Here is a 15,801-nt window from a genome sequence, read left to right on the forward strand (position 1 = left end):
CAGATTGCACCGAAAATTCTCTTCAGTCCAATCTCCCATCCTGAGTGTGCCTGAGGCCACTGTGGAGAGAAACAACTCCCTTTTAACAGGAAGAAACCTCTGGCAGAACCAGACTCAGGAAGGGTGGCCAACTGCCTCGACCAGCTGAGGTTGGATAAGACAGAAAAGAGGGGGAAAAAACACCATAACACCATTCAAAGGATACCTGTTGGAACAGGGAAACACAAGTTAATAACCACAATAATGTCACCTGTACACAATATAATTTGAGAAATTAAACGGGAGGAAAAAGTGAGGAAAGGTGTGACAGATGAGGCCCCCCAGCAGTCTAGGCCTATACCAGTTTAACTATGGGATGTTTCAGGATTAGAAACATTCAGATTAGAAGTATTTTCAGTCAAACCTTTCACAATGGAAAATGTTATTGGACCAAGCCTTATGGCAAGTCTGTTGCTTACTAATATTTCAAGGAGGCACTGATCTAACCGAGAGAATGCATCGTTTTTAGATTTTTTTTCCACATTCCAATCCTTTAGATGGCAGTAAATGCACCTTCAAGGTGGATCGCCATCCTCCAATAAACAACCAAAAACAGAAGAAGAGTCGGAACCCACCGTAACAAGGGTAACAAACAGTAACAAAATCAATTACTCGGATTAGATGCGTTGGTCTTTGCAAAGGTCTTTTTAATTTCCTGTCGAGAAATGGGAACTTTTCGCAGCAGTTGTGATTAACAAACCTGGAAATGCTGAGACAATCGGAGGAACATCAGCTGGGTGCTGCAGCCGTGGACACACTTGGGCTTTTCGAGAGAACAAAGACGCAAGACGAGGAGGAACTGGCTCATTTAAAAGAAAATATCCGACAGCAAAAACCACTGGAAGCTGCGTTGCACAGATCAGGTATATCTTCGTATTAACTGCGTGATTATTTTTTGTCGAATTTTGGTCCCTCGTGTTGTTGCTGTTGACAGCTCTAATGAATTGTGTCATTTAGCTTGCTGGGACTGACTAGCCCGAATACTGTTCCGAATGACTTCTATCCGTTAAACAAAGATAACTCGAGGGAGAATAAGGAGTTGAATCAACCTAAATGCTGTCAAAATGCTGTAAGTGTTGCAGTTTACCCGCTATGGGAATGACAAGCTTGCTCGTCTTGGCCACGTAACTTACGTCACTTTTCAGATACAGTTAAAAGGTAACGCCCCCTTTTTCAACTCAATAAAAAGCGAATCATTACGGATTTTAAGGGAAACGTTGCGGAAACTGTGAGAGAGAAGCTAATTTTAGCCTCCCGTTGGCGTACTGTTTCTGTAGAATAGTACTACAGTGCAAGTGCTACAACAACAGTACTACGGTGACCAATATAAGACGTGTAAAAAAACAAATGAGGTCGTCGGCCTGCCAGGCGTGTTGCCTTCTTACAAAAATTTTCCCAAATTAACTAATTGAGGGAGCTAAGTGAACTTAAACTGTGTCCTCCAATTCGTGTCATGTACAGTAATATACCATTAGTATAAAATTGACCACTATGGAAATATTGTCTGGTTAAACTGTTATTCCTATCATAATATATTCAGTAAATGTTTCCATAATGCAGTCTAAAAATATTAGTTCGCATTGCACTGAAAGTGACATTTTTAAGATGTAAGCCATCAGCTGGTGTCATCTATTGTCTCTACATTTAATTTAATTGAATTTTGCTTAGTAACAACTTTTTTTTTTTTTTGCTCTTCACTGACTTGAATGGCCCCTGAAAAAGCGCCCTTTGGCTGGGAAAGTAGATGGAGACACGGTTGAGTTACTCGTCCCAGACTGTGTGAAATGTTCAGAACTTTCTGCTACTGCTCCTAACCTTGTCTGTGGGATATCATCATACATGTGATCATTGGCTGAATTCGCCACACAGGGTTTGTCTTTAAGTTACCGTAGTGGTGGCGCTGGATGATGCTGTGGTGAATCAGGGTTTTATTGGAGCAGTGGCAGTCTGGAAATGCTTTCAGTGACCACGAGATGACACACAGTCTTAACGGTCAGATTTTGGACACGCGGGATGTATTTGGTACCCAACTGCGTTATGTGCGTGTTTTAGTCTGGTTTTGAGAAGCTTTATTTACAAATCTTAGAGAAATAAATGACTGGCTCCCACAATGTCGTACGCAGAACACACAGGTTGTCCGATCTCATCTTTCTGAGGCTGAAGGTGGTTCTAAGCCAATACTGTTTGATTTAGCTTGTGATATGTCTTATTAGTCATATCTTTTTAGCAAGGTGAGTAAGTTTATTTTTAGCAAGACCTTTAAATGACTTGGGTCCGATTTAAAGTCCAAGGACTTTAAATTTTTACCAGTTTCAACGATTTATTAGTTTTTTTTGTTTGAAATATATTGACAAAACTAACAGAAAGAGTCCACTCTAATCTTAATAACATTAAAACTAACACTTGTGATAACTGTGTGATTAAATGAAACCACTTGTTTGTCATAAATGGTTGTGTTTCCCTTTTCCCTGCAGACGTCCAGCATTGGTTGGTGATTAAAGAAGAGGTGCCCCATGAACGGAAAGCTAGTTTGGATCAGCAGGACCCAGAATCTCTCTACATAAAGCAGGAACCAGAGGAAGTCTCTACCAGTCAGGTGGAGGAGCAGCTGCTGAAGGGCCCAGAGGAGAATATCAACAGGATCACATTCACCGATGTTCATCTGAAAAATGAAGATGATGACGAAGAAAAACCTCAGCTCTCGCAGTTTCATCAAAATCAAACTGAAGTCGATGGCGAGTTTGAGCCGACAACGAGTGTCTCATCTAAACGGATAAAAAGAGAATCCGATGCAGAAGACTTTTGCGGACCCGAGCAAACTTGGAACCCAGATCCACATACTCCTGGGAGTGCTTCAGACTCTTCTCTGACTGAAGTCAGTGAGGATAATGAAGGTACGCAGGAACCTTTGTCAGATTTTGTATCTGAAACTGGAGACAGTGTTCATATAAGAGAAAAACCATTCAGTTGTGATGATTGTGGACAAAGATTTAACCAAAAGACACATCTTAGAACACATATGAGAGTCCACACAGGAGAGAAACCGTTCAATTGTGATTATTGTGGACAAAGATTTAACCAAAAGACACATCTTACAACACACATCAGAGTCCACACGGGTAAGAAACCATTCAGTTGTGACATGTGTGGACTAAGATTTAGCCATAAGACAAACTTTAAGACGCACATGCGAGTCCACACAGGGGAGAAACCGTTCAGTTGTGGTCATTGTGGACAAAGATTTAATGATAAAACAAACCTTAACAGACACATGAGCGTCCATACTGGAGAGAAACCATATAGATGTGACGATTGTGGTAAAAGGTTTAATCGTAAGACAAACCTTAAGGTACACACCAGAGTCCACACAGGGGAGAAACCTTTCAGTTGTGATGATTGCGGACTGAAATTTAACCAAAAGATCACTCTTATGAGTCACATGAGAGTCCATACAGGAGAGAAGCCATATAGCTGTGGGGATTGTGGACAAAGATTTAGCCGAAAATCAAACCTCAAGGCACACACCAGAGTCCACACAGGAGAGAAACCGTTCAGCTGTGATGACTGTGGGCAAAGATTTAACCAAAAGATTACTCTTAAGAAACACATGCGAGTTCACAGTGGAGAGTAACCATTGCTTCGGAATGCTGTTACTTAGAAATATGTAAGCTAATAAAGTAGTTCAACATATTTACTTCTGTTCCCTCTCAGGACCTTTACTGATGCATGCTTTGGTGATGAACTTGTAGCCAGTCTCTTTTTTTTTTCTTTTCCCCTTTTTTGTTCATGTAATCTCTTGATGGGGGTTTTCTACCAAAAGGTGTTCCTGTGTGAGCTCTTTCTGTTTCAACTGCGAGAAGCACTGGCTTCAGTCCTGAAAAACTGGTGCTACGACAGCACAGACACTTTGTTGGGCCAAAGCAAAGAGCTACTTGTGTCGGGGGCTGGTGGCAGGGTTATGGAGATGAATCGGACCAAACCAAAATGCTGTGACCACCATGACTAAAAAATCTGGAGCTAATGTAACGTTTAGTCTGCTTTAAGAGAACAAGAAAAAAACTGAACCGCATCATGGACATGGAGTTGGGTGGAAGAATACAAACCGAACAGATGACTCTTGTCTACATTTAATGCTTGATATTTATTTTATTTTTTCTTTGTTCTGTTAAAGAACTACTAATGACGACTTGCACCTTGATTTTTGACTTACCTAATTTGGGTAGTTGGAGTGCAGACACAGAGGTGTGTAAGGGTTCCGATACACCAAACTGACATCGGGAATCATTGGCACTGGCAGGACCCCCTCTTCACATTGCCAACATTAGCTTAAAAAAAAGAAGAAAAAAAAAGAGGGAGGAAAAAGTAAATGTCATCATGAGTAAAAGGCATTTGGTCTCAACAGAGATCTTTGTGACCTTCATTTCGGTAAGCGATTTGGCTCAAAGCTCTTTATTTTTTATTAAGTTAAGGTACAACCAATCGCCCAGCCACTCTTACCCATTTCAGATGTGTCCTCTGGGTTTTCAAGCTAATTGAAATGGTCCAAGAAGGCTGTCTTTTTGCCACTCAGTGGGGCTTAAATGAGTACACGTCTGTCACGTGTCCAATCACATCACAAGCATACTCTCTGTATCTTGTTCATTCTGTCTGGTTTGAAAAATGCACCAGCCATTTTTCGGTGGCTCCTGGATTCTGTTCTGTGCTGTATTAGAGACTGTGGGGTGTATTTGGATGATATGTATTTGCTGCCACTGTGCGAGTGAGCGTAAATGGTGGTGAGCGTTTGTCCATTCTGCTGACCTGTATGCTTCTTTCCATTTGCTTCCTGCTATTGTGAATACATGCAGTGCCAACACAATAAAGAGCCTCATCTGCTATTCTCAACATGTTGTAAAGAGAAAACTGCACTTATTTTTACAGCATCATTTTCGCATCCTGCGTGATCTGGACCGGGGGGGGGGGTCTGCAACTTTTATTTTCAAAAGAGACATATTTGCACCCTCTCTATCCAAATAAGATTCATCTGGAGCCACAAAACCTATTGGCCCTTAAAATGAAGATAACGCAGTTTATCGTTTATGATGCATTTATGAAATTATTGTAATACAATACAAAAAGTCTCAAAACTTTATTGTAACGGAAAAAAGATAACATCAAGCATTCAACTCTCTGGTGCTGGTCTTCTTTGAAATAAATTGAACAGAACTATGCCAGCCTGTTTGAGTCTTGTCCATATTTGAGGAGAATTTCAGTGGAAGAAGAAGAAACCCACTTTGAAATAACTAAAACAGGAGCAGTCTGGTAAAAAGAATAAACATAAAAAGAGTCCAGTTTGTGATTTTTGCTGCAGACCAGGAAGGGAGTGCTACTTGGATTTGATGCAGTTTATACTTGAGAAAAGCTATTTGGGGTATGTTGATCCAGATTTGGACAAGACTCTAAACGCGCACTTCTTCGTGTTCGAGTACATGTCAGGAGTGGCAATTCTCGTTTCAAATAGAAGTTTGTCTGGTTTGGGGAAGTTTTCAATATCGCTCCATCTGCACTCTTGAGCGAGAACGGCCATCAGACCGGTGACCTCTTCGAGATCAACTAAAGATCCGCGGGTCATCGACCTGTCCGGGTTATTTGTGGACAGATCAGAATTTTGAACCTTTTTTTTTTTTTTCAGAGTGGACATGAAATCTTAATTATGTTATTATTCATTAGCTTTCCTCTTATTTCTTGAGTTGTCAGTTAATTTTAATTTGTAACTTTTTAAGGAATGAGCTTGGAGGAAAATAAACACTTGATTTTGATACTTGACTGCTGTTGTGCAGTCTTGGGATGGGGGAGTTTAAATGCATGACATGCCTAGGTTTTCCTCTAGCCCAGGGATGTAATGGGAGAAAAAGCTCTTTTCAGAATGACTACTTTGTCCTCTGAATTTCCATTTAATTTCTATCTCATAAAATACACACAGTTTATTAGAAGCTTCTTAAACACAAGTTTCCAGAAAACATGATCTATATTGTGAATAACAAAACCTGCTAGGAGCACTTACAATGTTAAACCTTAATATCATCTAACAAAGTAAAACAAACCTCAACAAAGTCTGAGCAACACTAACCCACTGGAGTTGGGTTTCCACTTAAGGAGGAGAGAATATTTACATGAATTACTTATTTTGATTTTTCTTTTTTTAAACTGCTGTCACGTTTTTATTCTCAAAGGAAACACCAACTTATTTATTTACAGTTAAATTTTTACTCATTTGTGTCGCTTTTGTTAAACATACATAGATAATACTAACAGAGGGAGGATCAGCACAGTCATGTCTGATTTCAGTAGCATTAGTTATTAATATCAGTGATATCTTTGATTACATAGTCCCAGTTGTCCATAATGAACATTTATGTTTCAGCGCTTCCTGCAGATGTCCAGCAGGTGTTGGTGATTAAAGAAGAGGTTGTCCATGAATGGAAAGGTAGTCTGGACCAGCAGGACCCAGAACCTCCCTACGTAAAGCAGGAGCCAGAAGAAGTCTCTCCGACTCAGAATAAACAACAGCTGAGTGGTCCAGAGGACCATGTCAACGAGATCCCATTTGCTAATGTTCATCTGAAGAGTGAAGATGATGAAGAAAAACTTCAGCATTCACAGTCTCTTCAAAACCAATTTGAAGTCAACGGAGACACTACAACTAACATTTCATTTAAGCTGACAAAGAAAGAACACAAGGACTTTTGTGGACCAGAACAAGTTTGGAACCCAGATCCACATACACTTGGAAAGCCTTCAGATTCTTCTCTGACTGAAGTCAGTGAGGATAATGAAGGTTGGCAAGAACCCTTGTCAGATTTTGTATCTGGAACTGGAAACGGTGTCCATGTGAGAGAAAAACCATTCAGTTGTGATGACTGTGGACAAAGATTTTACGAAAAGATAACTCTGAAGAGACACATAAGTATCCACACGGGAGAGAAACCATATAGTTGTAATGACTGCGGAAAGAATTTTAACCGTAAAACAAACCTCGAGGCACACATGAGAGTCCACACAGGAGAGAAACCGTTCATTTGTGACCATTGTGGACAAAAATTTAATCAAAAGACAACCCTTAAGAATCACATGAGACTTCACACAGGAGAAAAACCGTTCAGTTGTGACCACTGCGGACAAAGATTTAATGATAAGACAAATCTTAACAGACACATGAGAGTCCACACTGGAGAAAAACCATTCAGCTGCGAGGAATGTGGACAAAAATTTAACCAAAGGGCACATCTTAAGAGACACATAAAGGTCCACACGAAAGAAACACAGTTCATCTGTCATGACTGTGGAAAAAGTTTTAATCGCAAGACAAACCTCGAGGCACACATGAGAGTCCACACAGGAGAGAAACCGTTCAGCTGTGACAATTGTGGACAAAAGTTCAAACAAAAGATAGCTCTTAAAAATCACATGAGACTTCACACAGGAGAGAGACCGTTCAGATGTGACAGTTGTGGACAAAGATTTAACCGAAAGGCGCACCTTACAACGCACATGAGAGTTCACACAGGAGAGAAACCATTCAGTTGTGACACTTGTGGTCTAAGATTTAGTCATAAGACGAACTTTAAGACACACATGAGAGTCCACACAGGAGAGAAGCCATTTAGTTGTGATTACTGTGGACAAAGATTTAACCAAAAAATCAACCTGAAGACACACATAAGAGTTCACACTGGAGAGAAACCATTTAGTTGTGATTATTGTGGACAAAGATTTAACCAAAAAATTAATGTTAAGGCTCACATGAGAGTCCACACAGGGGAGAAACCTTTTAGTTGTCAAGATTGTGGATTAAAGTTTAACCATAAGACAAATCTTAAGAAACACATGAGAGTTCACACATAAGATAAACCATTGCTTTGGGATGTTGTTGCATAAAATATGGAACTTTGTTGAATTGTGTAATACTTACGTCATCCCTAAATTAAATTCAATTCAATTCAATTTTATTTATATAGCGCCAGATTACAACAATTGTCATCTCAAGGCACTTAAGTAATATAGTCCAATTCAAGCCAATTGGAATTCAATTCATTGTAATCATAATCCAATTAATTCATATAGAGCCAATTCAAAAAATAATATCCTAGCTAAGGAAACCAACAGATTGCACCGAAACTTGTCTTCAGTCCAATCTCCTGTCCTGAGCGTGCCTGTGGCGACTGTGGAAAGGAACAACTCCCTTTTAACAGGAAGAAACCTCTGGCAGAACCAGACTCAGGAAGGGTGGCTATCCGCCTCGACCAGCTGGGGTTTGAGAAGACAGAAAAGAGGGAAAAGAGGGGGGAAAAACACCATAACCCCATTCAAAGGATACCTGTTGGAGCAGGGAAACACAAGTTAATAACCACAATAATGTCACATGTACATAAAATCAATTGAGAAATTAAACAGGGGGAAAAAGAGAGCAAAGTGAGGAAAGGTGTGACAGATGAGGTCCTCCAGCAGTCTAAGCCTATAGCAGCTTAACTATGGGATGTTTCAGGATTACCTGAGCAATCCCTAACTATAAGCTTTATCAAAAAGGAAAGTTTTAAGCCTAATCTTAAAAGTGGAAAGGGTGTCTGCTTCCCGGACATTTACTGGCAGCTTATTCCACATATATAGATATATATATAGAGAGAGAGAGGGAGGCAGAGAGGGCCTCAGTGTGTCCGATATAGGGACCCCAGACTAACACTTTTTGTAGTCAACCAAGAATAGCAATTTGAAGCAAAAAGTTACTGCCCAAATATATTTGACAAACCACTTAGATATTTTTCTTTCTTTACAAGCCCAAATACAGAAATCTACAACAGCAGAGCTCTGTGAAGTGCTACAATGCAGCACGGCACTCCTGAAAATTTAAGTATAACAAAGTATAGCAGAAAACCTGAAAGGATTTTATTTTCATTACAGTCTTTAAATAATATAGTTTTCAATTAAGTGTTTGTGACATCATAGGTGTGGCATTGAGTTAAAACTAAAAACTTTACCCAGTTTGTGTAAAATATGGGTATATATTCTATATTGGAGCCTGGAAATACTGGGACATGAATTTAGGTTACTATCACCCAGCCTTAGTCATGATGTTTGGAAGAAGAACATCTGCTGATAAGAGATGGGAGACAGACACAGACCAGATTTAATGTCCTGGAGAAAGATATCCAAAAAGTCTGATAAAACTACTAGTGGACTGAGCTGACCAGCAGCTGCATACACAAGGCAGTCACAGTGCATACAATGACCAACACAGACACTGTTCGGTTGAGAAAATAATGATAAAAAGTAAACAGCGGCCTGATGCAGTAATGACGTGTTGTAAATCTACAATGATCAATCAAATCTTTTGTCCCCGCTCTAAGTAGCCATTAGCATGGCTCCCATGAGAATTTCCCGCTTCTTCTCCAGAGAAAGCTCTTACCACTGCCAACTGAAATACTTGACATACCCCCACTTCAAAAGAACCCAAACTAACCCTTGAACAGTAAGAAAGTACGGTATAGAATTTTTATGTAGTTGACAGAAAAATTAGCGTCAGATAGACTAAATGCTTGCACAATATTCTAACTCTAGTTTGCTGGCTGGCTAGGCTAGCTGGCTAGGCTAGCTCACTGTTATCAAATATCCACTTTTGCGTCATTTTCAAAAAGGTTCATGTTAGATCGAATACTGTTTTACTGATTTATTAGAGTTTGAGGAAGCATACAAGAGCTCCATTAACTTACAGTGTTGGCTAGCCAACTTTCTCGTCTCCAGAAATTCTGGAGAACCCACCCTGCATCCCTACTGCCTGCCTGGTAGCCTTTTCTTGGAAACAGCCCATTTCTTTTTTAATGCTGTTCATGACTGTATGTGTATCGCCACCTGCTGGTGTAGAGAGTAACTGAGTCATATATTTGGGAATATTGTCTGCTGAATCGCTCAGTTACAGATGGACAAAATTACACAAATACCTAGGAAGGGAGTCACAATAGTCACATTACCAACATATCAACAGAAAAGGATTCAGAGATTTGTGAAACTTGTTTCAGGTTTACAAATCGATTCACCAATGCGTTAATTTCACTTACCACCCATGTCACTGCTATTATGCCTTATCATTTTTATGAAAAAGGAGAATGCATTTTTATTACATAAATAATATTTGTAAATTGTGCTGTGCTTTTGTGGATATGTTTTCACAAAATGCAAATATAAAAATACATAATTGTGAGTGGAGATGTATGTGGAATCTTGTACGTCTGTGAATTATCTTGTGCAGATCGCGTTTTTTTATTTCTCCCTTTTTTAGAATTATTTTACAGATAAACTAAAATCCACCAAAAAAACAGGAAGGACGTTACAAGTGTAACGTGATTTACAACTTCAGACAAAGAGGTGCAAAAATGTACAAAACCTCATCCACATGTACGAGTGATTGCGCAAATATTATACAAATGTTTACAGAGTACTTCATATTTGCAAATAGCTCTGTATTTTTTGCATATGAGAATACATATTTGTGGATGGTGATTGTAACAGTAGGCTACTCAGTAACAATAGTAGTAGAAGCTGTATTTGCAGTATTTAAATAGTTATTGTAACTGTCCTGTTCACGTAACAGGAACACCAGCGTTCAATGTTCAGAAGTAGTCGTAATAGTGACTAGAACTACAATTAAAAGCAATGCCAATGAAAGGCTGTTTGTGGTGATACAGGAAATAGAAATATTTTCTCTATCACTAATGCATCGCAAAAACACTTCCTGTTTGCACATGAAGCAAATAGATAAATAAATAAAGGAAAAGCTATAACTTTTCTTTTGAGCAGCCAATTTGATTATTGAGGCAAGTAGAATGTTAGCTTGTTTTTAATCCAGCAACTACCTGTTGATGATCTTGAGCACACACTCTAATAAAGCTAATTCTGGTCACAGTAACTGTATTTGTCTGTTTTTACTGGCTCATACATTAACTGCAGGGATATTTTTTAAATTATTTTTTTTCTATTTAGACTTTTTGTCTGTATCAGCATTTTTGGGATGAAGGAAAGTAAATATAGGCCTATGTGTATTGAGTGAAATCAATACAATTTGTGTACAACTTGTTGGCCATAGCCAAATAGAGTCCATAGCCAACAGGTTACTACGAGTCCAGAGAAATGGCTTGAGTCCAAAGGTAAATTTTCTTTAGTTTGTGTAGCTATTCGTAATTACTGAGCCAGCTGTCTGCCCCTCAGTGGGCATAAGCGGACTAAAGTCCCATGTCTGATGACCACATGGGCATTCCCTCTATTCATGGTGATTTTGGCATACACTGAAAATGCCTGTGAAGGAGGTTTGGCTCCCTCGTCCTAAAAGAACCCTGGTTGGATGATGACACGTTCCAAAAGCATGGGGAAAATTAACTTCAGTCTTCAGCTGTAACTCATGAAATATCTCCCTTTGGTTTTGCATCCAGTCGCTGTAATGAACCAGACATTTTATGAAAACATTTCTTAGCCTAGAGCTTATCAACGTTTACATTTACCACTAAAACATTTATTCCATCCCATTCTTTAGTAGGGAACAGAGTTTAGGAACTCACAAATGGAAAGACAAGTACATTTTAGTGTGTATAGTAGTTTTTATTACTCCCAGTTTTTGGGATTACAGTGGTAGTCTTTAAGGAACTTTCAGTTTCAACAAGCCTTTTCTGAGACAACATGGAAAACCAAAACATCTAAAACATTTTCTACGTAGAGAAACAAACAAAATTACACTCAATATGAATGGGCTGTAAGGTCCTTTCGACTACCGAGAGCCGACTGGCCAGTGGGGGATTTTCCATCCCTCACATAAACGCGTACGTCTGCAATGCATGCGTTTGTGTTGCAAGAAAATCAATGCACTGTACTGAGATATTTTGTTGTCATCAGTCCAGAATCAGCACCATTGTAGCCAGGGATATTTGCTCACACTGATTTGTCAAAATTAAGCAATTTAGGCACTTATTAAAAAATTGGCAACGGTTATGATAAAACAGTTACTTAAATTTTGTTAGCAAAATGCTGTCGAGTTTTATTCTTAACAGTCAACTAAAAGTGAAGCAAACCTACCGCCGACAAACACATTCAAAGCTGACCTCACAGAATATTCAACTAAAATCTAAAACAGTCCCAACGAGGCGTCATACTGAGCATAACGTGTGATTACACAGCACAGAGGAGATACGGACACTCAGTTTACTTTGGATATAAACTACCTCAACACTGTTTGTGCTGTTGTTCAGCTGAGATACTTATAAAGGCAGACAGCCAGTTGTACCTGCAAGTTCACAGGGGCGAGTGTGACACACCTATCTATAATGGACAAACATTTAAAAGTGCTTTACATTAAGGTACCTTCAATACATTCACCTCTACATTATGAAGTCATCTAGAATACCACACGGGTAATGAATGAGCTGCAATGGGTGAGTATTTTCTTTGGAAAAAAAAAAGAAGATCAATCAAAAAACATTTGCTTGTAACAAAAGATACGGAGTGAGAAGGAGGAGTGTGGGGCTAGTTTGGGAAAGGGGAGAAAAAAAATTCAACAAGCCAATTCCCTAATTCTTGAGACCCATTTTCACTACTGTGATGAAAACAAACAAAAGAAAAAAAGATAATCCAAGTCAAAATACCACATTTATTCAAATAAAACTGGGAGTGGATTAAAAGCTGGGCCTCTTATAATGCCCGGGAAAGGAGATGACACGAACAAATTGAGGCCGGCCACTGATACTGGTCGGGCCCAGGCAGGGACAGGGAGAGGAAAGACTGGGACAACAACATCTGCCATTACAATTTGGATACCAAAGACAGTTTAGTCCACACCACTTTTTTAAAATCAATTTGATTGAATAACCATGCAGTTCAAATGTGTTTTCACTTTGGATTAAGCGTGCGTCAATGACGTTAGATTCCTGTGCTGTTGCACACAGTATCGATGCACCTCATTCACAATAAAAGCCCTGCTCGGAACAGGACGGGTTCTATCCAGTTAAATTCAGAGGAGGTTTTTAATTTGATACAGTATAAGAAGTGTTAAGCATCTCGTCACAGTTTGTTCAGCTGTAGTCAGCCTTTTGCTGTTGTTTATTCAAATTTCTGGCTCACAGTGCGGTCTCTCCATACAATCCACTGCAAAAATTAAACATTTCAACGTACTCCAGCCAAATTCTAGAGGGCAAAAAGAAAAAAAAATGACAGTGGTGTTTCACATACTTCTCCTTATTGCAGCGGATCACTTTGGAATTAATGGTTTTCCATATGAGCACTGTCTCAGGTACCCTAAGCTGCTGAAGTAAATAAAGGCCTCAGCCTCTATTTGAGGAAATACGGTAATGAGATGCAGTTTCATTCACGTCAGTACATTGTGGTTATTCGGGTTTCCTCAACAATCCCACTGTGAAACTCTCATATACATCCCATTAGGCTTTAATTTGTCACCCATCTATGTGCCATACCTAATTCCACCCAAGGGCAACATACCAAGCTGGCTCTTTCATCTTCTCTCTGGGATCTGACGCTTAATTTGATCTCATGTCATTCCTCAATAATATGTCAAATTTCAGGATTTATGAATCCACATCAAAAGTAGTCTTTACTGATGTCAACAATATCCATTTGTGTCTACAAAGCCAATATTTGTTTAACCCACTTGTTTGGAGAATATGCAGAGAGCCACTGCAAACTGTTTTAAAATGTTAAGATACTAAAGACCCTTGAAACAAAGATTCCTTAATCCGGTGGCTACTGAGGGTGTTTTCCCTCATTCAACAGGCGTCCCTTGCTTGGTGAAATGGTGTTGGTTACCCCTCTTTCCTGTCCACTCAACCTCAACTGGTCAAGGCAGATGGCGGCCCTTCCTGTTTTTGGTTTTGCTGGAAGTTTCTTCCTGTTAGAAGGAAGTTTTCCTCTCCACTCTCATATCATGCATACTCAGGACCATTGGTTTTCTTTGCTTGGCAACTTTTAAGGAACTGGCATGAAACAAATTTGGATATTAATGTATTTGATTTAATTGGATTATAACAAATTGGATTGGATTAAAACTGGACTGAATTGGACTGTATCTTTAACATGCCTTGTGATGACTTATGTTGCAAATTGGAACTAGAAATAAAACTGAATTGAACTGAAGTCAAACATGGGAGATGCTTAACTCTGAAATACTGTCTAATTATTTGACTTGAAAGATCTTGCTTCATCACAGTGCATAAATGGGCTTCCTTACTTGGTAAAAGTAAAGTGTGTAACAATTTCATTTCATAAACTGAGCTCAAAGAAAAAGTCCAACATTTCTTGACAGACACTCTTGTTCCTTTTTCAGTTAGAAGAGAGGGTCGATACCAGTGAGTGTCTGTTCAAAGCTTACAGTATAAAAAAAACAGACGTTTTGGGTTTTCTTCGCCACACTAATTCCTGGAAACCCATTTTTTACACTTCTTTTCTGGAAGCAAAGACGCATCTCGCTTCCCTGTGTTCATGAAGTAAATATGCATGGTTCTGATGGGTAGATTTTGTTTAATTTAGACAAAGTCAGGTCAGCTGTTGCCCAGCTTTCAATCAGCTAAGCTAACCAGCTTAGCCTAGCATAAAATAGCTTAATCTTCGCTGCACAGACACTAGTGTATGGATCTCCTCATCTGACTCTCAACAAGAAAACAAACGAGCACTTCCTAAAATGTCAATATATTCCTTTAAGTTTGGAGTTAAATTTGAGATTCAAACTCTTCAAATATTTAACCAATTTAACCAGTCAACATCACAACTTACAGAAGAGAAACACTTAACAATGCCAGGTCAATCTAGAATTGATCTCACACATTATCCAGCCTATTGCACTTGTTGGTTGTTTAATCTATTTCCTTCTGGAAAGAGAGAGAGAAAAAAAAGACGTGGTCTTGGAGGCTTCAAATCCAAAATTTCTTCATCATGGTTTAAAAATGTGGCCATTTCATTACATGGAAGCTGCTCATGTTTCTTTTAATATATAATATATATACACACACATATATGTACATATATATATATATACATATATATATATATATATACTTGATTAATTGTGCTGGCCAAGTGCTGACTGAAAACTGGGCACTCATTCACTATGTTAAAGGTTAGAGGTAATTTAGAAGTAACCTTTAATTTGATTTTTTTTTCTCAAAAGTCTATAAAACATCAGCAGGATTCGTTTTTCTTTTTCTTTTAAAAAAAAAAGCAGAGTAAAGAAATGTTCCCTTGGCTGCTTTGCCATAAGACGTTTTTACATAAATACAAAATTAAAAAGAAAAAAAAACAAAACACAAAAGATTACATAATCGGACGAATGCAACAATGGAGAGCAGGAATTTAAGTTAGGAGAGCAAAATAGAAAGAAGTGTGGATGGGGAAAGTAGGGAGTAAGGGGTTCAAAGCTGTTGGCACGAGGGAGAGGGAATGGGTGTGCGGTCCTCCATGATTCAGTCTGTTACGGGTGCAGCTAGTAAGGGCCTTTACTGTGTCCAAAGATCCCAATGGGGAAGTGTTTGACATGCGAGGACCACTGAGCCGCCAATTGGAAAAACTTGACATCGTTCCACTCAACGCCATCAATCAGCACTGCAGAGAAAGACCAGAAAGAAAGACAATGTAGAACTTTGGGCAACTACTATGAGCTACCCTGAACAACTGCTTCTAAATGTGTTTTAAGTAGTGCTACAATTAATTTAATTATCGAGTATATTTTTCCAACTAACA

At 39.0% G+C, this 15,801-nt stretch overlaps 1 protein-coding gene and 1 pseudogene across 3 annotated transcripts in view; one reads left to right on the top strand and one right to left on the bottom strand.

The window, feature by feature from the left end:
- The first annotated feature begins 598 nt into the window (after positions 1 to 598).
- LOC140270825 (uncharacterized) lies at positions 599 to 7,917 on the top strand (annotated as a pseudogene).
- Positions 7,918 to 11,643: 3,726 nt separating this feature from the next.
- pacs2 (phosphofurin acidic cluster sorting protein 2) overlaps positions 11,644 to 15,801 on the bottom strand; it is a 66,772-nt gene continuing 62,614 nt past the window's right edge. For all 3 annotated transcript variants that reach the window (XM_072366050.1, XM_072366051.1, XM_072366049.1), the window contains one exon: positions 11,644 to 15,663. In XM_072366050.1, coding sequence (XP_072222151.1) covers positions 15,545 to 15,663 — 119 coding nt within the window. In that variant the 3' untranslated portion in view covers positions 11,644 to 15,544. The remainder of the gene's footprint in view (positions 15,664 to 15,801) is intronic.

Source organism: Leuresthes tenuis, unplaced genomic scaffold (assembly GCF_036924035.1).
Source record: "Leuresthes tenuis unplaced genomic scaffold, fLeuTen1.0.hap1 SCAF_15, whole genome shotgun sequence".
NCBI lineage: Eukaryota > Metazoa > Chordata > Actinopteri > Atheriniformes > Atherinopsidae > Leuresthes > Leuresthes tenuis.